This window comes from Zalophus californianus, chromosome 10 (assembly GCF_009762305.2).
Source record: "Zalophus californianus isolate mZalCal1 chromosome 10, mZalCal1.pri.v2, whole genome shotgun sequence".
NCBI lineage: Eukaryota > Metazoa > Chordata > Mammalia > Carnivora > Otariidae > Zalophus > Zalophus californianus.
This window is the reverse complement of record NC_045604.1, coordinates 57180391-57204221: the sequence shown is the minus strand read 5'-3', so window position 1 is coordinate 57204221 and position 23831 is coordinate 57180391. Positions and strand designations below refer to the sequence as shown.

At 36.4% G+C, this 23831-nt stretch overlaps 2 protein-coding genes across 7 annotated transcripts in view; one reads left to right on the top strand and one right to left on the bottom strand.

Moving 5' to 3' along the window:
* Window positions 1-5195, top strand: part of BLZF1 (basic leucine zipper nuclear factor 1) — a 28113-nt gene extending 22918 nt beyond the window's left edge. The window contains exon 7 of the mRNA XM_027610180.2: window positions 3857-5195. Within this exon, the coding sequence (XP_027465981.1) occupies window positions 3857-4042 (186 nt within the window). The 3' untranslated portion in view covers window positions 4043-5195. The remainder of the gene's footprint in view (window positions 1-3856) is intronic.
* Window positions 5196-6870: 1675 nt separating this feature from the next.
* The window catches only part of CCDC181 (coiled-coil domain containing 181), a 35357-nt gene continuing 18396 nt past the window's right edge, over window positions 6871-23831 (bottom strand). For 4 of the 6 annotated variants that reach the window (XM_027613877.2, XM_027613879.2, XM_027613880.2 and 1 more), the window contains exons 4-6: window positions 21763-21909; window positions 11018-11172; window positions 6871-9291 (exon numbers count right to left, since the gene is read on the bottom strand). In XM_027613877.2, coding sequence (XP_027469678.1) covers window positions 9132-9291; window positions 11018-11172; window positions 21763-21909 — 462 coding nt within the window. In that variant the 3' untranslated portion in view covers window positions 6871-9131. Of the gene's footprint in view, window positions 9292-10558; window positions 10720-11017; window positions 11173-21762; window positions 21910-23831 lie in introns of all 6 variants that reach the window. The other 2 variants (XR_003523402.2, XM_027613878.2) reach the window with 2 other exon arrangements.

Genomic DNA, 23831 nt, shown 5'->3' with positions numbered 1-23831 from the left:
CTTCAGTCCTGTCAGTTCAGCTGCTTGCCTTCTTTGTTTCTGTACTTGTCAAACTGTGACCTCACATTCAGCAGATGACTTTCGTTCCTAGTTCACAGAAAAAGAAGGCAGGGGCAGAAAATTTCTTCGAAGTTCCACTTGATATCTAGAAGCCTGCCTGTGTGGCACCCAGTCTTATATACATTTCTCTCACTGGAAGATTGTCTGTCCTCTCCGAGGCTCCGCTCCCCTCCAGGCTCAGCAGGCCTCCCCAGAGCATCCCTTCTGTCTGTCAGCTCTTTCTTGTTTGGCTTATAACACGCCCAGGTGTCTTCCATCTAAAAAAGAAAAATCTTCCCTCTATCCTAAGTTCTCTGATAAGGCCTTATCACCTTTATAGGTGAGAACCTTGGACAGACAGTGCACACTTGTATGTACTCCCATACCATCCGTTCCTCAGGTCCTGCCGTCACTTACCCAGTGGCCTTCCAGCTCCACTGTTCTCAGAATGTATCAGCACTCCTTCCCTGATATCCCCTTGACTTCTATGACCTTACTCTTTCTTGGCCCTCTCCTACTCCCTCTCAGAACTTCTTCATCACCTTGTTTCCTCCTTTAATTGTTCTTGTTCCATAGGAATCTGCTCCCCATGCTTTTCAGACTCCCTGAGTTCCTGCAACACTACATGGCCGGCTACTCACTGCTTCTCTGACCACTTTTTCAGAATTTGGCAGAGGGTGAGGCATCCTCCTCCCAGGCCCACTCTTGAGCCTTTCCTCTCGTAACAGACTTCCTCCATTCTCTAGGGACTACCCTAGTCCCATAGCTTTATGCTTGGGACTTCAACGGAGACATTTTTTTCTGGGTTCAAGAGACATATCCAGCGTGACATCTCCATATGCACATCTCAGACAGCTGAAAATAAAATAACCTCTCTTCTCCTTGCTTTTACATCTATATTTCCCCTCCCCTCAAAAAGAAGAAAGAAACCCACTTCTTCTCTTCTACTCCCTATCTTAGTGAACTATATATACCACTATATAGATGTTTTGAGAATTTCATAAAATTAATGCATATAAAGCTCATAGCAGATTCTAATATATAGTAATTTCTCAATAAATGGTAGATACCCTTTTTATTTTATTTTCTTCCACCCCATAATCCTGTTGGTTTTACAAATCCTGTAAAAAATAGGATTTTTACAAATCCTAGTAGGATTTGTAAAAGAGGGTAAATTTACCCTCTTCTAAGTTCACACACCTTACCCTCCAGCCTTAATTATTGCAGCAGTAGCCTCTTCACCAGTATTGACCCCTTGCTTTTTTTCTTTTTTTTAAAGATTTTATTTATTCATGAAAGACAGAGGGAGAGAGAGAGAGAAGCAGAGGGAGAAGCAGGCTTCCTGCGGAGCAGGGAGCCCGATGCGGGGCTCGATCCCAGGAGCCTGGGATCACAACCTGAGGCAGATGCTTAACCATCTGAGCCACCCAGGCGTCCCTTGACCCCTTGCTTTTTACCTACCTCCAGACCATCCTCTGTTGCCAGACAGTTATTTTTAAAATGCCAGTCCAAAAAAAGAGGAAAAAGTCAATCCACCTGTGTTGGTACTCCTGTTCAGACAGATCCCAGTCTCCCTCATTATGGAATCTCAATTCTTTCATATTGAATAGAAAGCTTTAAAATCTTTATTCCATCTTCTCTTCCCAAGGTTATTAGCCAGGTGTCCCCACCCCCTGCTCTTCAAATCCCAGCAGCGCTAACCACTTTTCACTGCACAGACGTGCCACTGTATCTCCAGCCTCTGTTCATACTTACTTTTTTTTTTTTTTAAAGATTTTATTTATTTATTTGACAGAGAGAGACACAGTGAGAGAAGGAACACAAGCAGGGGGAGTGGGAGAGGGAGAAGCAAGCTTCCCGCGGAGCAGGGAGCCCGATGCGGGGCTCGATCCCAGGACCCTGGGATCATGACCTGAGCCGAAGGCAGACGCTTAACGACTGAGCCACCCAGGCGTCCCTGTTCATACTTACTTCTGCCCAGACTGCCCTCCCAGCACCTCTCTGCCTTTAAGAATCAACCCTCCCTGAATCTCACTGGCAAACTTAGACGGTCATTTCCCGAGGTTTCCATTGTGTTTTGTGCATTTATCTATTGTAGCTCTTTATCATGTTAAATTGCAGTTGTTTGATTCTCCCTCTCCCCTGCAAACTGTAAGCCCCTTAAGGGTGAGGACTGTATCTTATGTTTCCTCAAGGTCTGGCATAGTAATCCTTTACACATAGTGGGTGCTCAGCTATTTACATAATGAATCGGTACCCAAAACTAAGCTCCTTGTCTTTATCCTTTCTGTTCTCCTTGTTGGGAAACTGTCCTTGCCTCCTCAGTTGCTGCCAGTAGCATGTGGTGTAATTGACTGCCCCACCTTTCTTGAAACACTCCTTTCTCTTGGCTTCCATCACTGCACACCCTCCTGGCTTTTCTCTTTTTTCTGACCATTCTGTTTTACTGTGCAATATTGGGTATCCTCAGGGCTTGGTCTAGATCCCCTTTTCCTAATCCTTTATCCACCACATTCTCTTAGTGAACATAACTGACAGTCCTACTTTCTTAGGGTCTCTTGAGCCTTTCAGCCCCATTGCTTCAAGGTTTCATTTCTTAGCTAGATTACTGCAGTAAACTCCCTTTCTCTGTTCTTCCCTCGTCTACTTTTAATGCCTGCCTTTTCCCCTATCTTCCAAGTGTGTACAGCATGATTTCTCTGAAAGGTACCCTGCTTAAATCCTTCCCCATTACCTCCAGGCTAAAATCTAGAAACCTATCTGTACCAGTATCTCCGTCTCCTTCCACTGTACTCCTTCGGTATTTTGTTTCTCTCTCTACAGACATAGAATGTACTAGCATATAGAGAGTATTTCCATACCCTCGAGCACCCAACCGAATTTTATAAAAAATAGATCTCAAAAATTCAATGGAAAAAACCACAATATATTTGCAAAACAGAAGTCCTAAAATAGAATGCTGGCTCTTAAATAGTGCTAGGATATTCTTAAATTAGCTATAACTCTTTGGGTATGGTAGTAACTTAGAAGGAAAAAACACTGCTGGACAACATGAGAGTGAGAGAAACAGGCATATCCAACCATATCTGAAAACTCCTTACGTAAGACATAGGCTTACATAAAAAAAAAAAGAAAGTTCTTTCCCCCACTGCTTTTCACAGTTCCTTTCCAACCGTAGTGCCTACCTCATTTGCACCATAACCCGCCCTCATCATGGGATGATCCTTGAGAGAATATAAACATAAGAAACAGAGCTTTGAACAAGCATCTTATCTTTGCCCTTAATTGGAGCACTTTATTCAACCCAACAGTTCCTCCTGTTGTGGGTCTCAGTCAGGGGAACAGCAGAACAAGTCAGAGCAGAAGAATTTTACAATCAATTAAAAACTTTGAAATAGGATTTTATTAAAAGAATGCAGGATCCTGATTCCAGGCAGTTGAATGAAAGATCCACAGAGGGGAGGTGGTAGGTGCTTTTTGGTTAAGGATAAAAATTGACATCACTTAAGGTAGAACTGATATAACCATATTTTTTTCTGTGTTTTCATGCTTTTTCACCAATATCCATGAAAGAACATTAATTTCATCATTTTTGAAAAGTAGGTAACCTAGGTAACATAATAACTAGTCATTGTTAAATTTAGAGCTTTTTGGAAAAGGGATAAGTTCTCTAACCAATCAAATTCATGAGATGTTATTTTTTATGGTAGTTATATATTAATGAAATGGGGCTTTATAGGTAGTTTTACATCAATAAAACCAAGGGCTTTTAGAGTCCCTAAGGCATACATCTGACATTACTTCTTATTTTCCTTAGGTTCTACGCATTTTGGATCCAGTTACCTGTACAGAAAGCTCACCTGGTAATCCATTTTCTGAGTCTTCACCAGCTGCCTTACTTGCTACAAAGAAAAATATTGGACGATTTCATCCTTATACTAGATATGAAAATATAACTTTCAATTGCTGCAATCACTGCCAGGGAGAACTTATTGTCCTTTAACATTTAGTATGTTGGAGGCATGCTACAGGCCCTTGCTTCTTACCCAAGAGTCATTATTTTTTGGGAGCTGGAGTTCTTACGATGGTAGAATGTCACTTTCTATTTAAGTGATATATATCCCCAACAATGTTTCATGTACTGGACCACAGATTACCCTTTCTTAATAAATACCTCAGGGTAAGAAAAGAATGAAACCATGTAGATATGTTTAAAGTAGATGATACTTTCCAGGCATACATGATGCTTTTCCTAAAGGACTCTGAAAGAAAAAGATCCTACCTTTATTTTAGGCCCTAAGTTATACCTTGCTGTGTGTTTAGCGTGAGCAGATTTAATTGGGATACTCTAACGCAGGGTGGGTCATATGCAGCTACAGCCGTTCATTTACTGTTGTCTATGGTTGTTGGGTTTGGGTTTGGCCCTACAGCAGAACTGAATATAGCTGCAACAGGGCTCGTATGGCCCGCAAAACTTAAAATATCCTATCTGGCCCTTTACAGGAAAATTTTTCTGGCCCCCACTCTAAAGGAATAATAGCTGGCAGGGCGATGGGTGGAGGGAGTGTCCATTCCGTTTTTGGTGATTTATTTTGGACTACAAAGGCGGTTTATGGAAATACTATGGGTGAAGGGACTAATATTTTAAAACTAAATGCTCTATGTTAGGAAAATTAAAAATATTTTATAGCCACATTATCAAGTGTTTCAGCAAAACATATTCTCATGTTGGTTTTGTGTGGGGAATTCCATAGTTCGAATGGATGCAACTTGACATATATAAAAGAAACAGATTTTACTGAGCTCATTTTGACAAATGCAACACAATAGGAATATCCAATTTGATATAAAATGGAGGAAGGATCCTTGTAGAACATTGTACAAACTCAAAATGCAATCCATTATTAATTTCTATTAATATATATTATTGTTTATTTATGATGGACCATCATAAAACACCCTTTTATAAGCCTTTTAAAATATCCACAATATGTTTATACCAAATTACACTATATTAGGTGCAGAATTGCCTATTAAAAAAGAAATCTAAAGACAAATCTGGTGAAAAAACATATTTTAATGTCAAGCTAATGAATTACTTGTCTGATTCATCTGAGTTAAACTTTGAAATGGCAATAAATTTCTCTACATTCTTGGAGTATTGATTTAATGTGCTTTTCAAGTCTTCATCTAACTTATACTATTTATAATTGATTCTTCAGCCTTTCCTTTGGGTTTACTTAGTATAAAACTTAGAAGAAAACATAGGGGAAAAGCTTCATGACATTGGATTTGGAAATGATTTCTTGGATATGGCACCAGAAGCACAGACAACAAAAGAAAAAAACAGATAAAATGAACTTCATCCAAATTAAAAACATTTGTGAATCAAAGGACACTATCCACAGAATGAAAAGGCAACCTATAGAATGGAGAAAATATTTGCAAATTATATGGTTTATAAGGATCTGGTGTCTAGAATAAAGGATCTACAACTCAGCAACCAAAAATCAAACAACCTTATTAAAAAAATGGGAAAAGAACATGAGAAATTTCTCTTAAAAAAGATATACACAATAGCCAATAAGTGTATCAAAAGATTCTCCACAGCACTAATCATTAAGGAAATGTAAACTGATATCACTTCATGCCCATTATAATGGCTGTTACCAAGGAAGGAAAATAATGAGTGTCAATAAGGATGTAGAATTGGAACCCTTGCGCATAGCTGGTGGGAATGTAAAATGGTGCAACCACTGTTGGAGACGGTATGGTAGTTCCTCAAAAAATTAGACATATGATTACCGTATGATCCAGCAATTCCACTTCTAGGTAGATACCCAAAAGAATTGAAAGCAAGGACCCAAAGAGATATTTTTATACCAGTGTTCACAGCAACATTATTCACAATTGCCAAAAGGTGGGAGTAATACAGGTGTCCTTTGATGGGTGAATGCATAAACAAAATGTGTACACATGCAATAGAATATTATCCTTAAAAAGGAATGAAAATCTGATAATATGCTACAGCATAAATGAACCTTTAATACATTACACTAAATGAAATAAGTTGGAAACGAAAGGACAAATAGTGTAGGTACGGGAAACAAATTCATAGTGACAGAAAGTAGAATAGTGGTTATGGGGGTCAAGGAAAGGACGAATGGAGAGTTTTTATTTTTTATTTTTATTTTTTTTAAAGATTTTATCTATTTGTCAGAGAGCACAAGCAGGGGGTAGCAGCAGGCAGAGGGAGAAGTAGGCTCTCCGCTGAGCAAGGAGCCTGATGTGGGACGTGATCCCAGGACACTAGGATCATGACCTGAGCTGAAGGCAAATGCTTAACCAACTGAGCCACTCAGGCATCCCCAGAATGGAGAATTTTTAATAGATATAGACTTTCCATTGGGGTGATGAAAAATTCTGGAGATGGAAAGTGGTGATGGTTGTACAGTATGAATATACTTAATGCCACTTTATACACTTAAAAAATGGACAAAATGGTAAGTTTTATATATATATATATTGTATCACACACAAATTGTGCATACACTCATAACCACAAACTAATGGCACACTTCTGCAATGGTTGGTTTAAGAGTGTCAGTAATAGTAATAATAAATAGTTACTAAATTAAAAAAATAAAAAGATCTCAAATCAACAATCTAACATTATACCATAAGGAACTAGGAAAAAAAGAGCAAACTAAGCCCAAAGCTATCAGAAGGAAGGAAGTCAAAATTAGAGGAGAGTTAAAAATAGAGAACAGAAAAACAGTATCAAGGAAATCAAAAGTTGGTTCTTTGGAAAGATCCACAAAATTGACAAACCTACAGCCAGATTGACTTAAGAAAAAAAGAAGATGCAAATAACAAAAATCAGAAATGAAAGTGGGGAAATTATTACCAACCTCAAGTTAAAAGAAAAAGAAAGGAATAATTGTACTTAATAATTGTAACAAACTAGATGAAATGGACAAATCCCTAGAAATACACAAATTAGCAAAACTGACTCAAGAAAAAACAAAATGTGAATAGGCTTATAACAAAGAGATTAAATCAGTAATAAAAAAAACTTTCCAATACCATATATTTGTATGAATATAGATGAAAAAAATCCTAAAAAATTACTAGCAAACTGCAATAGCATAGAAAAGGGATTATATACCATGACCAAGTGGTATTTATCTCAGGAATGCAAGGATAGTTCAACATAAGAAAATCAATGTAATATACACACACACACATACGTAATAGAACAAAAGAGGAAAACCATGTGATCATTTCACTTGATACAGAGAACATTTGATAAAATCCAGCACCCTTTTATGGTAAAAACACTCAGAAAAATATGGGATCAAAGAACAGGAATAAGAATAGAGGAGTAAGAATAGAACTTCCTCAACTTCATGAAGGGCATTAATGGAAAACCCCACAGCTAACATCATACTCAATAGTGAAAAACTATAAGCTTTCCTCCTAAGATCAAGACAAGAATGCCCACTTTCACCACTACTATTCTACATTATACTGGAAATCTTAGCCAAAGTAATCAGTCAAGAAAGAAATAAAAGGAATCCAATTTGTTAAGGAAGAAGTAAAACTATCTCAATTTGCAGGTGATATCCTATATATAGAAAATTCCAAGGGATTTACAAAAAAAAAAACTGATGCTGATAAATACAGTAAGTTACACAGTATCAATGCACAAAATTCATTTGTGTTTGATTTTGAATATACAACCTAAAAGCAAATTAAGAAGATAATTCCATTGGCAGTAGAATCAAAAAGAAGAAAATATCTGTGAATGAATTTAACCAAGGAGGTGAAAGACCTATACAGTGAAACTGCAAAATTTTCTTGCACTAAATGAAAAGAAATCCTGTGTTATGGATTGGAAGACAATTTTATTAAAATGGCAGTACTACCCAAAACAATCTATAGATTCACTGTATCTCTATTAAAATTCCAACAGCCTTTTTTGTAAAAATGTGGAATATTTAAATGTCAAATTGGTTCTCATTATTAAAGATAACTTTAAACAACACAAGACTAGTTATAATGAAACATTAAATTGTCTGGTGTATGCTAAAAGTGCTATAAGAAGTTGAGACAGGATTGAATAATTCTGTTTTCTCATTTAGGGTCAAGTGATTAAGGTACAAATACCCAGTTGATAAGAACCTTGTCTTCTGAGGCTTTAACAGAACTCTTACAGTGATTCTCCAGTCTCCATCACACTTGTAATGTTTACCTTTGTTTTCCACTCTTTCAATGCCTTTACACATATCAAGGATACCGTTCCTCCACACACCAGATTCCTGTATAGTCTTAAATATTTCACAATATCTACCAAGGTTTGTAAATTTTATAATATGCCTAAAAGAAAGAATTTTGCAATTATACAGATCAGAGTCTGCGAGCAAACTGCTCCTTCTATACTTTAGTTTCTTCATCTGCAAAACAAGACCAATAGGGTTGTTACAAGGATTGTATCAAATTATGTAAAGCACTTAATACCATGCACATTATGAACTCTCAATAAGAGCTAGTTAATTTTGTAATATAGCAAAATTGGATGCATAATTGTTACTATCTTCTTTTTTTAAAGAACACGGAAAAGTAAGCCTACCCTATTTCTTAGCTTGCCACAGCTATTCAAATTCAAAGTTGTCATAGATGGGATTTTGTATAAGGCCTTGAACAAGGCTTGTTTAAGAGGTCACACCTTCAGCTCCATGAAATGATCTACTGCGATCTTTTTTTAATAATAGAAACTAAAAATAGAAATCTGTTCCTGTCTTGTGTTCTTTCCAGCTAGAAATGCTAAAATAATTTAGAAGTAAAGGAATCTAGAGTTAATTTATTGTTCAGTTTGTTGCATGGACTATGAGATGGTATAACACAATACAATACTGCGAGAGAAGAAATTTATTTTGTTTAGTATTAAAAAAAAAATTCACTGTATCGCCAAAAGATAAAAAGCATTTCCATAATTTAGAGTATGACCAAATCACATAAGCCATAAGAAATGATACCCAAAATTTTGAGGGTAGCAGCTTCCAAATAAACGAAGTATTTGATAGATACTTTCAGTTATAATGATCAGTAAAACGAAAAGATGTGCCTTCTGACATATATAGGTGGCTCCGCAATTGTTTAGAATGCTTTGCTTCTAGTCGGAGCTGTCTAGTTCTTTCTCTGGCAGCTTGTTGCTCTGCTAGTTTTTCAATCCGTTTCCTTCGCAACCATCTGTAGAAAGATATGATAAGATCTGGTGAGTATCAACGTGAATACTCTTCTTACTGTAAAGTTATTGCTATAGACTATTAAGGGAAGTTGAATTTCTTTACATTGAAATGCTGTAGTCACAAAAAAAAATTATTAAAGTACTAACGAAAATTTCAGGTTTATCCCCTAGGCTCACACAAGAAAACACGGTCACATTTGCAATCAAATACTTAAAATTAAGTTTGTCTTAAAATGAGACTGCCAACTAAAAAAAAACAAAAAACAAAAACCTGAGTTTTGAGTAATAAACACAATATTTTACATGTGATATAGGTCCTATTCTTTTTTTAAATATGTTTTTCTAAGCAAACAAGTATTTGATAGATTCCAATTAACTTATTTTTTTGCAACTAACTGTATTCCAAAACATGACTCAAATAGGTTAAGAATCCCAGCATGCAGAAATGTTGCTTTGCTCTTGTTGGTAGGGACACTAATGTGTTCTTGCTTTTTACTGCATAAAACTGTTCTTCTTTAAAATGGAAATATAAGCCTAAGCATAAAAAAACACCCCAAAAAGGAGGAAAAATCAACATTCAAACAAATTTAAATCTATACACCTTGCTTAGGTAAAATAACTCCAAAATAACTGTACACACACATATGAAAGTGTATGTGGTGCACATGTGTATATATATCAGTCGTTTTCAGAAGTAACCCTAAACAACTAAATGTATCAGAATAGAAGAGACTTAACATCATAAGCCAATGTTGTGTGGTCCCAAATTGGACACTAGTTTGAACAAATTAACTGTAATCATTTAGGGGTCCACTGGGAAAATATAATTATGGGCTGGATATTAGATGAGATTATTAATAAAAATAAGCAGATTACAGAATAGTATACACATATGATCTCAATTTATATTTAAAAATTATAATGTACAGAGAAATATCTAAAAGATATGGACTAAGGTACTGACAATGATTTCTAGGTGATGAAAATGTGACTTTTTCCCCCTCCATTTCCACAATGCACATTTATTGCTTCTCTTATAATATTTATATATGTTTAAAAAGAAAAAAAAGGGAAGAAAGAAGCAAAGAAACAAAGAAAGAAAAAGATAGGAAAGAAAGAAATGAACTTAAAGCAACTGGATTCAATATTCACTACCTCTCCCAAGGGTTACTGGCAAAATTATGAAACCAGGTCTGTTTCCTCACAATTAGCCAGGTAATATAAAGTCTTAACCAGGTAACTGAAAAGATCAGGTTTGCCTTAAATTACCATAATGTGTGCCCAAATCTTTTTCAATTTGGTCTATACAGATCTTTCTTCTCAGCCTGAATTTCTTTATAGAAAAATATTTCCTGGTAAATGCGACTCTTTATTCAGTTTTTCTGCGGAGTATGTAGGAATTAGCTGTACACTATCTTTGGCCCATTTCTCTAAAAAATGAACAAAATAAATAAATGGTAGGCTATCAAAGGTTATCAGACAGGTAAAATATAAAATAATTTTGGTATTAAAAATATCTTAAAGAAAGAAAGAATGGTATATAGATATGCAAAATACGGAGCTAAAGAATTTTCTCACACACTTTTTAAAAGTGTGGATTTACAATTGAATAGATACGTAATATAAGAGATAAAATATTTTGTGGGGTTTATTTTCAAGCTTTATTGACTACCGAGCTCTCTGAAAGGACTGTGAGGAGAGGGGAAGCATCTCTGGCCTGGAACTTACTGTTTAAAGGCCCGCTCGCGGCCCTCTGTTCCTTTAAGGAAGAATAAGCATTCCTCTTGCTTTCGTAGTTCTTCTGTCTTTCTTTCTTTCAACTGCTCTTCATGCTTTTTTTTAAGCCATAATCGAAAAGCTTGTTGTGGATCTCTGTTTTCCTGCTGATTACAAAAACAAGCTTTGTAAATAAACCAAAACTACTTTTTGAGGCCCTGCCTATACAACCGTACAAGAATACGTGTTCCACTCATCAATTTTTCATAATAATGCCAACCTCACTCCCTGCACTCCTAGTATCTCATCAAAATATATCACCTTTGAATCAGCAACACACATGGACCTCTTTCAGAAAATTCAACACTGAATTCACTGCCATCTGGCATCTTTCAAAACTTATTGAGGTAATCAATAAATGAAGAGGGTTTTTACAGTGATTTGCAAACTTCTCAATGAGGAGCTCTTTGACAAAATAATTTTTTACAAAGGCACAAAAAAATTAAACGGGGTTGAAGAAAGATTGGGATAGATAATATGAAGGGAGTTGAGGTCTTTGTATCAATTCCTGAAGGAGCTCCCTGGAATGCAGTTTGAAAGCTAATGATCCAACACTTCTATTATTCATCCTTTCTTCTAAATTTTACCTTTGTTTTTAACTTGTAAGAGCATCTAACTGCCAAACCCATCTCCAAACTGTAATTACTCTTATGGAGGGTGGCCATAAAGATTTGCAGCCGTAAAAATTTTCTCATAAGAGCCATGCTGATTTTGTGGGAGTAGCTTATTGTATGGTTCCTAGAACTTCATGATGGATACTATCTTCAGGGAATTTTCAAAAGTTGAAAGAGCTCTTATTTGGGAGAATAAAGAAAGCAAAGGGACAGATTTGGGGCTGGGGAAAGCATGCCTCATTATTTGGATGCCTGGCTAAAACACAAAGGAAAGGATGCATTCATTTAATACCTTCCCCAAAGAGAAGCTCGATGGTAGAGAGGACCATTTCCTACATCTTGCATTTTCCTTTTTTTTTTTTTAAGATTTTATTTATTAGAGAAAGACAGAGATAGCGAGCAAGAGAGAGTGAGCATGAGGGGGGAGGTGAGGGAGAAGCAGGCTCCCAGTAGGGCTCGATCCCAGGACGCCTGGGATCATGACCTGAGCCGAAGGCAGACGCTTAACTGACTGAGCCACCCAGGCGCCCCTGCATTTTCCTTTATCTATTACTCACATTGCCAAGTATGTTCCAGTTTAATTTATAAAATTTATGTAACCTAGGATCTTTGATGTACACTGCTGAAGTCTGTGAAGATAACCCAAGGATGACCTAAAGGATGGCTGGAGATGACCAAAAAGTGTTCATTCTGGAATTATAGATCAAAAGAGGCAAGAATTCAGAGGTGAAGAGGACTGACTGGTATCTCTGTTCATTTATTCATTTAGCAGATATTTACAGAGTATCTATAGGCATGTAGGTACTGGGTGGCATCAGTGAAAAAACAAGGTTCCCTCTCTCATATATTCTTCAATTGCACTGTCCAATCCAGTGACCACTAGCCACATGTAGCTATTTAAATAAAGTTTAAAAATTCAGTACCTCAGTCACATTAGCTACATTTCAAGTTCTTAAGAGCCACACTGTGGCTAGTGACTACCTTATTGGACAATACAGATATAGAGCATTCCCATCATCCCAGAAAGTTGTATTGGACAGTGTTATTCTAGATGAGGAGAAAGGTGGTATGTAGACAGAAAGTGAGGGAGTAAGTTATCAGATATCTGGAGATAAGAGTATTTCAAGCAGTGGTCACAGTAATACACAAAGAAGGAGTTCTTAACTGGCTATCATCCCAGCATTCGGCACAGAAGGAATAGGCAAAAAGCCCATCTCCCATTCTTTTCCTGGAAGAGGTCCAACAGCATACTGGAAAAACTGCTGCTTGAGGGTCAGGCTTCTAATTTAGAATGCATCTAAAGGCTAGCTTTCATCTCCCCAAGGACCAAGAAAGCTGTTGACACCTCTACTGCTCTCTCCCTGTAACCTGCTCTAAGTAGCCAGTATCTCCCATGAAGGACATTTACAAACATCTGCTGTACCCATATTTTTATGGCTGCACCCAAAGAACAGGTTCCTAGGTCACCTGGTTCTGATAGCCACTGGAACTTCCATTCATGAGTACCACAAGATGGTAGCAATCAAATAAGTAGATCTTAATGGGCACACGAATACCGCCCTGCAGATATACACCTGGGCCCAGTGCAGACAGAACAGGAAAAAACACCCATCTCCCAGTTTCTCCTTGGAAAGGGCTTAGCCACATACCTTTCCAGCTGTGCCAGAGGGCCTGGCTTCCATTTAGCCTGCAAAAATACACTACCTGGCACAGATGTGCAGCAGAATTGAGGAGAAATAAGAGCTTTTCAGACAAACAAAAGCCAAAGGTATTCATCACCACTCAACTGCCTTAGAAGAAATGTTGTAATGAAAGAAAAGGATGATAAATAGTAGCAAAAATTTATGAAAGTATAAAACTCACTGGCAAAAATAAATATAGTATAATCAGAACACTCTAATGTAATGGTGGTAGGTAAATCATTTATAACTCTAGTATGAAGGTTAAAAGACAAAAGTATTAAAAATAACTATAACCAAAACAGACTGTTATAAATACAAGATGTTTATGAGAGTCTCATGGTAATCATAAAGCAAAAACATCTAGTAGATACACAAAAGATAAAGAGCAAGAATCAAAGCATACCACTACAGAAAATCCCCAACTCACAAAGGAAAAGAATAAGAGCAGAACAAGGGAACAAAGTAATTACAAAACAACCAGAAAACATTTAACAAAATGGCAATAGTATTTGCATACCTATCAATAACTACTTTAATGTAAATGGACTAAAGCTGAATGGATATAAAAACAAATCCCTACTACATGCTGCCTAAAGAGACTAAATTCAGCTTTAGGACACATATAAACTGAAATTAAAGAGATGGAAAAAGATATTCCAGGTAAGCACACTAAAAAAGAGCAGGGGTAACTATACTTATATCAGACAAAATAAATATTAAGCCAAAACAAAAACTTGTATGGTATTACCATAAAAAACAGATGCACAGATTAATGGAACAGAAGAGAGAACTCAGAAATAACCTCATGTGTACATGGTAAATTAATTTTAACAAAGTTGCCAAAAATAAACAATGGGAAAAGGATAGTCTCTTCAATTAATGGATTTGGGAAAACTGGATTACCACATGCAAAAGAATGAAAATGGACCTCCACCATACACTATACAAAAAAGCAACTCAAAACGGATTAAAGACTTGAGTGTAAGCTGAACAACTCCTAAAAGGAAATATTAGAATAAGCTCCTTGATACTGTTCTTAGAAATAATTTTTTGGGGATTTGACAGCAAAGGATTTAAAGAAAAATAAGCAAGTGAGAGGACAAACAAAAGCTTCTGCTTAGCAAAGGAAACCTTCAACAAAATGAAAAGACAATCTGTGGAATGGGAGAAAATATGTGTAAACCACATATCCAATTAGGCAACATGAAAAAACCATCAGGGAAAAAACCTCTAATTATCAGGGAAATGCAAATCAAAATGACCATGAGCTACTGTTAGGATAGCTATTATCAAAAAAGAGAGCGAGGGAGGGAGGGAGGGAGGGAAAGAAGGGAGAGAGGGAGGGAAAGAAGGAAGGAAGGAAGGAAGGAAGGAAGGAAGGAAGGAAGGAAGGAAGGAAGGCAGGCAGGCAGGCTGGTTACCAGGGGCTGAGGAGTGGGAGAAATAGGGAGAGGCTGGTAAAAGGGTACAAACTTGCAGTTGTAAGATGAAAAATGTCTGAGGATCTAGTGATTAACTTGTGACTACAGTTGATTATACTGTATTATATAACTGAAATTTGCCAAGAGAGTAGAACTTAATATTTTACCAAAAGAAAAAAAGGAGTAAATATGCGAGGTGATAGACATGTTAATCAATTTAATGGGGAGAATCCTTTCACAATGTATATGTGTATCAAATTCTCATGTACACTTTAAATATCTTAAAATTTTGTCAATTATACCTCAGTAAAGCTAAAAAAGAAGACTTACATCACAGACACAAGAATGTAAACTTAAACAAAAAACAACCTCAACTCTATTAATGGGCTTAATAGTAAACTGGATGCAGCTGAAAAAAATGTCAATGCCCAAAGACAGATCAATAGAAATTATGCAAACTGAACAAAGAAAAATATTTTTAACTTTTTAATTTTAATTTTAACAGAACCTTAGTAACGTGAAATACTAGCAAATCTTCTAATGTATGTGAAATTGGACTTCCGGAATAAAAAGAGCAAGAAAATGGAGCAAAAAAAAAAAAAAATTGTAAAAATAATGGCGGGGGGCAAAGATGGCAGAGGAGTAGGGGACCCTATTCCAACCGGTCCCCAGAATTGGTCTGGATATCTACCAGACCACTCTGAACACCCACGAAATCAGCCTGAGATGTAAGAAGATAGAGCTGCATCTCTACAAACAGAATATCGCAGGTGGTTGCTTTCAAGATACGAAGCAGGGAGCCGTGATTCCGCGGGCAGATATCAGAGGATAAACGGCAGTGGGAGGGAGCCTGGCCGTGGGGATCCTACACCGCCAGTGAGCAATACCTCCCATGCTGGGGACGGGGCACAGACTCACAGACCAGTAGTGGTGGGGAAAGGACTTTAGACAGAAACCAGAGCAGCGGAGCCACGCATGCAAACTGGGGGCAGCTGGCGGTTTTAGAAGCACAAAGGGCAGAGACGTGCCCCCACCTGGAGGTGAGGACTGGCAGCGCTGCGGAGGGGCGCACAACCCAGGAGGCTGCAGTTTATAGCAGCATAGACAGAAATGGAGACAGTGTGGCCTGGAGAGCTCACTAAAGAACAGACTGTGATCTCTCTGCTCTGAGGCAAAGGGTTAGAAAATGTCTCTTCTACTCTGACTCTCGAAAGAGATGCGGAGACCCACCAGGGAAAGCTGCCAGAGAACAAAAGCCCCAAAAAACTGGTTTTCACTGAGCCCATCCCCCGCCACAGGGGGCAGGGCAACTCTGCCCAAACATGGTTGTCTGAGTAACAGCACAGCAGGTCCCTCCCCAAGAAGACAGGCTGGGAGAACAAGAAGCCAGCAACCCTAAGGTCCCTATAAAACAGGTACATCTTGTTTGGGTTGCAGTCAATAATTTGGACTCTATACATTCCCTCAACCACCCCTCAACAGAATGACTAGGAGGAGGAACCCCCAAAATAGGAAAGACTCAGAGACTATGACTTATGCCACAGATTTACAAATGGATTCAGATATAACCAAGATATTAGAGATGGAATTCAGGCTAGCAATTGTGAAGACAATAGCCAGAATGGAGAAATCGATTAATGTCTCTAAGGACAGAAATGGAAAGTTGAATTGGCAGAACTTAAAAATGCTATCAGTGAGATCCAATCTAATCTAGATAATTTAACAGCTAGGGTAAGCGAGGCAGAAGAACAAATTAGTGACCTAGAAGACCAATTAATAGACAAAAAGGGAAAAGAGGAAGCCAGGGGGAAAAAACTCAGAATCCATGAAAATAGAATCAGAAATAAGTGACACCATGAAACGTTCCAATGCAGAATTATCGGAATCCCTGAGGGTGTGGAGAAAGAGAGAGGACTAGAAGATATATTTGAGCACATCGTAGCAGAGAACTTCCATAATCTGGGGAATAAAACAAACATTTGTGTCCTAGAGGCAGAGAGGACCCCTCCCAAGATCAAGGAAAACAGGCCAACACCCCGGCATGTAATAGTAAAACTCGCAAATCTTAGAACCAAGGAAACCATCTTAAGGACAGTAAGGGGGAAGAGATTCCTTACGTACAGAGGGAGGAACATCAGAATAACATCAGACCTATCCACAGAGACCTGGCAAGCCAGAAAGGCCTGGCAAGACATATTCAGGGTACTAAACGAGAAGAACGTGCGGCCAAGAATACTTTATCCAGCAAGGCTGTCATTTAGAATGGATGGAGAGACGCAGAGCTTCCACGACCGGCAGAAACTGAAAGAATGTGTGACCACTAAGCCAGCCCTGCAAGACATATTAAGGGGGTTCTATAAAAGGAGAAAGACCCCAAGAGAGATATACAACAGAAATTTACAGGGACAATCTATAGAAACAAGGTCTTCACAGGCAACATGATGACAATAAATTCATACCTTTCAATAATCACTCTCAATGTGAATGGCCTAAATGCTCCCATAAAACGGCACAGGGTTGCAGATTGGATAAAAAGACAGGAACCATTCATATGCTGTCTACAAGACACTCGTTTTGAACCTAAAGATACATCCAGACTGAAAGTGAAGGGATGGAGATCCATCTTCCATGCCTACTCAAAAGAAAGCTGGGGTAGCAATTCTTACATCAGACAAATTAGATTTTAAGATAAAGACTGTAGTTAGAGACAGAGAAGGACACTATATCATTCTTAAAGGGTCTATCCAACAAAAAGATCTAACAATTATAAATATCTACAACCCCAACATGGGAGCAGCCATCTACATAAGCCAACGGTTAACCAAAGTAAAAAGTCATATTGATAACAATACGTTAACTGTAGGAGACCTCAATACTCCATTCTCAGCAATAGACAGATCATCTAAGCAGAAAATCAACAATGAAACAAGAGCTTTGAATGACACACTGGACCAGATGGACCTCATAGATATATACAGAACATTCCACCCTAAAACAACAGAATTCACTCATTCTTCTCGAGCACACATGGAACTTTCTCCAGAATAGACCACATACTGGGTCACAAACCAGGTCTCAACTGATACCATAGTCTGAGATTATTCCCTGCATATTCCCAGACCATAATGCTTTAAAACTGCTTCATCCTTCAGAAAGGATGAATACCCAAGCGCCCCTAATCTTCTCATTCTCAACACAAACCATCAGATACATTTCTCCAGTCAATTTTCAACATCTTCACCTGGATGTTTCATAAGTACCTCAAACTCTACAAGTGAAAAACTGAAATAATAGTTTCCCCCACTCAGTGTATTATCTTCTACTGCTCCAGTGAGTGGCACCAACATCTACCAAGTTGCTCAGAAGAGAAACCTGGTATATTCTCTTTACATCTCATTCTCACTCACACACATATCTAATTAATTACAAAACTCCTTCAGTCGACACTTCAAAACATGTCTTAAATTACTCACATCTCCCTCCCTCCCTGCTTCCGTCTCCCTCTCCTGTTACAATTCTAGCCCAAGTCACTATCATTTCTCACCTCATATACAACTATATCTACTTTCTACTTGCTCTCCCCGCCTCCACTCTTGCCCCCTTCAATCCATTCAGTCATAGTAAGGCGTATCTAATGTATCACTCCTCTGTTTAGACAATTTCAGTGGCTTCCCATAACAGGACTGAAGACAAAATCATTACAGACTCTATCTAACATGCCACATGATGGGAGTTCTGCTCCCTCTCCAGATCTTCTCACACTTACCAAGTTATTTCCTGTCTTAGGGCGTTCATGCATATTCTCTTGACCTGAAACAAATTCCTCTCAGTCTTGGTCTAATTTTTACTCCTACTTTCACCAACCGAGAAGAATCTTCCATGAACTACCCATACACATTTATTTCCCTCATTATGATCTCTCATAGCTCCTTTCATTTTCATTGCACCATCACTATTTATAATTACAAATTTTATACATATATACATATATATCCCTACTAGCTGAGCTCTATAAAACAGAGACTAAACCGAGTTGGATCAGGAGTACATTTTCATGCATGGAACAGCATCCGTCACATAGGAAGCAGTTAAAAATATTTATTTAACAGATAAAATTTTTAAATTGGCATTTCTTTAATTCTAGCAGATTTGTATTTTTTTCATATACTATGGCCATCTGTATGTATTCATATGTGAACTTTCTATTCATATCCTTTGCCCAATTTTCTCAATCAGAAAATTCAAAAGTTTTGCTTTAATAATATAAATATTAATAGTAACAATAACAATTACGACACCTACTTAAAAAATCCTCACCAGCTTTTAATGGAAATTATATTAAATATAAACTTGGAGGAACTCAAACCTTTATAGTATTTAGTCAATCCATGCAGGAATAGCATAGGTTGTTTCCATTTGCCAAAGAACTCATGTATTTATATTTATCCCACCCATCCAGAAATATTATATTTGTTTTCATTTACCAAAGTCATCTTTTTTTGTCCTTTGCAAAGCTGTATTGTATTCTCCATAGAGATCAGACACATTCCTATTTAGCTCAAAGTATTTTATATATTCCTATATTCCTTCTCCTTTTATATTTTTCTGTGAGGTTTTTGCTATAGGAAAACTATAAATTTTTTATGTTTATAATGTAAATACCCACTCTGTTAATACTTATACCTTGTTTCCTTTTCACCTTAATAAATTGGTTAGAACTCTCAGAATGAAGTTATTTAATACAGAGGGGAGATTTACTTGTTTCTAACTTTAATGGGTATACCTATAGTATTCCCTAAGATAGTATTATACTGTTTTTTATGTTTTATTAGGAATTAAAAAAATAAATTATAGTAAAAATAAAATACCTATTCTCTATCTTTCAAGATAACCATATATTCTCTTTTTATCTACCTATTGATGTGATGGATTATATTAATGGGTTTGTTTTAATTTATTCATAATTTCCTTCCTAAAATATGCCCTACTTGATTATAGTATACTGTTATCTGACCACACAGTTGCACTCAGATTTCTTAACATTTTCTCTTTTAGTTTATGGCTTTTGTGTCTTGCCTCAAAAGGTACTGCCTGTCCCAAGATTTTAAAACCTAAAAACTTCTACAAATGGCATAGTAAACAACATAAAAAAATATATTGTCAGTCTAGGAAAATGTATTTATGACAGATATAATAACAAAGGATTATAATCTCTAATATACAATGCAAGAAGAAAAATAAAACTGAGAAAAAAAGACTACAAACAGGAAATTCACAGAATATACACATGTTCATAGGTACTCATGTATATTATTAATCTGAAGAAAAATTAAGAAGATAAATCACATACAGTGTTAGTCAGGATGTGGTAAATATTCTCTCTTACATACTGTTGAAGGGACTGTAAATGGACACAACTTTTGGGAGGTTAATTTTTGCACATTTAACCAAAAATTTCACTCTGGACATCCAATAAGTCATAAATTCCACTCTTAAGAAACTCTCCTAAAGAATGAATATGTTCACTACAGCACTGTTAATGAATAGAACAATACTGGAACCAATCTAAATATCCACAATTGAGGATTTAATAAATTAAGGTATCTCTGAACAGAATACTATGCAGTTATTTGGGGTTTTTGAAAGATTTTATTTGTTTATTTGTTTATTTATTTATTGAGAGAGAGAAAGAGCATGATAGCGGGGTGGGGGGAGAAGAGGGAGAGGGAGAGAGAGAATCTCAAGCAGACTCCCCACTGAGCCTGATGCGAGGCTCAGTCTTACAACCCTGAGATCATGACTCTGAGACCATGTCCAAAATCAAGAGTCAGACACTTAACTGACTGAGCCGCACAGGCACCTCATACTATGCAGCTATTTGAAAAGAAATATCTAAATGTAATGATGTAGAAATATATCCATGATGAATTAAGTGGGAAAAAAAGCAAAGAGAATAACAGATTTTTTACGTGTAAAATTGTAAATATAAATAAGACTTGGAAGACTTGCAACACACTGAAAAAGTGGTTATCACTGGAAGATGAGACTGGATGGGGCATAGAATTAAGTTTTCAATTTTTTCTTTATATGCTTTTTAGAAAAGATAGTAGGCATATGGATTACTTTTTTGCTTTCTCCTCGGTTTTCTGTTTCACATTTTTAAAAATTAAATAATTTGATATCTTTAATTTGTTCGCTTTCATGTAAGATTTACATATATCTATTCCTTTTTTTTAAAATTTTTTTTGAGTATAGTTGACTTACAATGTTACATTAGTTTCAGGTGTATAACAGTGATTCTCCATCTCTAAGCTCACCACAAGTGTAGCTACTATCTATCACCATACAACACTATTATAATACCATTGAATATATTCCCTATGCTATTCCTTTTATTCCCATGATTTATTCATTCCATAACAGGAACCATGTACCTCCCACTCCCCTTCACCCATTTTGCCCATCCCCCTACTCCCCTGCCCTTCTGGCGACCATCACTTTGTTCTCTGTATTTACAGGTCTGATTTTCCTTTTTGTTTATTCATTTGTTCTGTTTTTTCAGATGCTACATATGAGTGAAACCATATGGTATTTGTCTCTTCTCCATCTCTCTATATGTCTGTTCTTAAGTAAGACCAATCTTGTAGGGTTTGTGCATGTAGGGTGTGTGTGCATGTGTGTGTGCTATCTTTGTCCTATTTTGAGTATCAAAGTTATACTATCCTAAAAAAACATATTGATAGTTTTCCATTTTCTGTGCTATAAAGGTTTGAATAAAATAGTAATCATTTGATTTTCATGAGGCTTCTTAGAATTTAAATGTAAAGTCATCTCTATGGTGCATCTTTTGCAAGGGTCATTCTTGGACCACTTTTTCTACTTTTTCTATAGGTTCTTATTCTGATATTCACATTCACTTCTGTAAATAAATTCAGCTTTCATATCTGTATACTTATTTATCATAGAGAAGTTTCACTTACTCTACTATTCATGTCTTCAATTTGCTTTGCTCGCTGAATTCTCCTCATTTCTAGGACCTGCTCTCTTTTCTTTTGCAACCATGCTTTAAATATGATGTCATTCTCTTTTTTCTTTTCTTTCTCTTCTTCTATTTTACGTTGTTCTTCCTGGTGGAAAGAATATCAAACGACATTCATGAAAGATGAAAAGGATTGTATATGAGTTATCAGAATAAAGACATACATTTTGAGATCTGAAATCAGCATTCTCTGCTCCTAAAACTTTCCACCTAGAACTTGGGCTTCTCTTAAAAAATAGGGACTCTAATTTGCTTAGGAATAAAATGAAGATGTATCAGATAAATTGTAGGGATAAATTCTACAACTACATAGGTGTACAATACATGCATGCTGTTCAGGAATTCCTTGAATCTCTCCTTCACTTCCTAATTTACTTTTGGAATTAACCCCCTTAAATTGCAGCTATGCAAGAGTGAAAAAAAAAGCCACCACGCTCTAGAAGCACCATTTGCTTCCATAAATGTTTGAAACATTTTTATGTTATTGTTAAATTTGTTAATTGTGATAAATGGCATTGTGGTTATGAAAGAAAATGTTATAATCATTTAGAAATATATATTAAAATGTATAAGTGAGCAATGATGTGCTGCCTAGGACTCACTTTAAAAATACATCAGTCAAGAACCAGAGGAGATGAAGCATATATGCCAAAATCTGAATGACTTTCAAATCTGGGTGATGGGGACATAGGGATTAACTGAACCTTTATATGTGTTTGATTTTTTTATTATCATGTTTAAAAATATTTTTCAACTAGTGTATATTCACAAAATAACATTTTTTGCTGTCAGAAAAATATTTATACAGCTAACTGTAGAACAAAATGAATTTTTATACGAATTATTCAACTAATGTTATAAAAGGGAGTTTCTTGAAGAGAGGTACTTAAATCAGTTGTATAGAGCTATAAAATATTTACTAGGAGCAAAGCAGCATGTCATAGTGGAAATTGTACTAAGTTAAAAAGTAAGGAGATCTGAGTGACAATCACACTGCCATCATACTATATCAATCTGGGCAAACCACCTAACTCAGTATTCTCATCTACAAAATGGAGTGATATTAATGAGCTCTTAAGTCTCTTCCAATACCAAAATTTTATCACTTAAATGAACTGAATTATACAATCCAACTTTCTTCAAATGATGGAATTCAGAGTTCTTTCCTTACATTTTTGACAACATAGAAAGTCTTTCTAATTCCTTCTAATTGAACAAAATGTAAGAAGGAATGGAAAAATTCTATCCAATTAACAGCATAGGATGTCTTTTAAAATACCTATATACTGTTAAAGTATATATAATTTTGTGACAGAAATTATCCTGGTGATAATCTCCTTTTAAAAATTTATACACATATGTGAATAAAAAATGAGGATTTCTATAAAAGTACCAATATACTATTTTCTAAGCCCTAAAAAAGTTTATATAAAATGTGAATTTATCAAAGGTTAAATTTTACATTTATTTGTAAGTTTCTTTTCATAAAAAGGACCTTGGACACTGTGAAAAGTGAAATAAAATCGATTCACTTATGTCATGGTATTTTAAAATGGAGCCAGTGGCCATTAGGATGTGGGCCTTATTGCAAGTCCTCACTGGTTGTAATCACGAAATTTTGAACTGAGCCAAACTACCAATATAACAAGGATTCTACTAGTACCTGCAACCTGCTACAGTAACAGACTGTTTCTTAGTGATAGCCTTAGCAACCAATAACGTGTAGCCAAGATTAGTTTTCTGCTGTCAACACCAAACAAAATGCTTTGTAAATAAAGCATATAAGCATTCCTTTTTGCCTTTAAAAACTCTTGACTTTTTGTCCCCTAGTGGACACAATTTGAGTTACTGTGTGCCCCAAAATGCACTAATTGTTGCTCCCCAAATGGCATTTCCGAGAACTCAAATAAATGCTCTTGTTTTATTTCAGTTCTGCCTCTTTTCTCAGTTGACAATACCTTGTATAAATATAGACAGTGTGGTATGATGATTACCTTTCTGAGGAACATT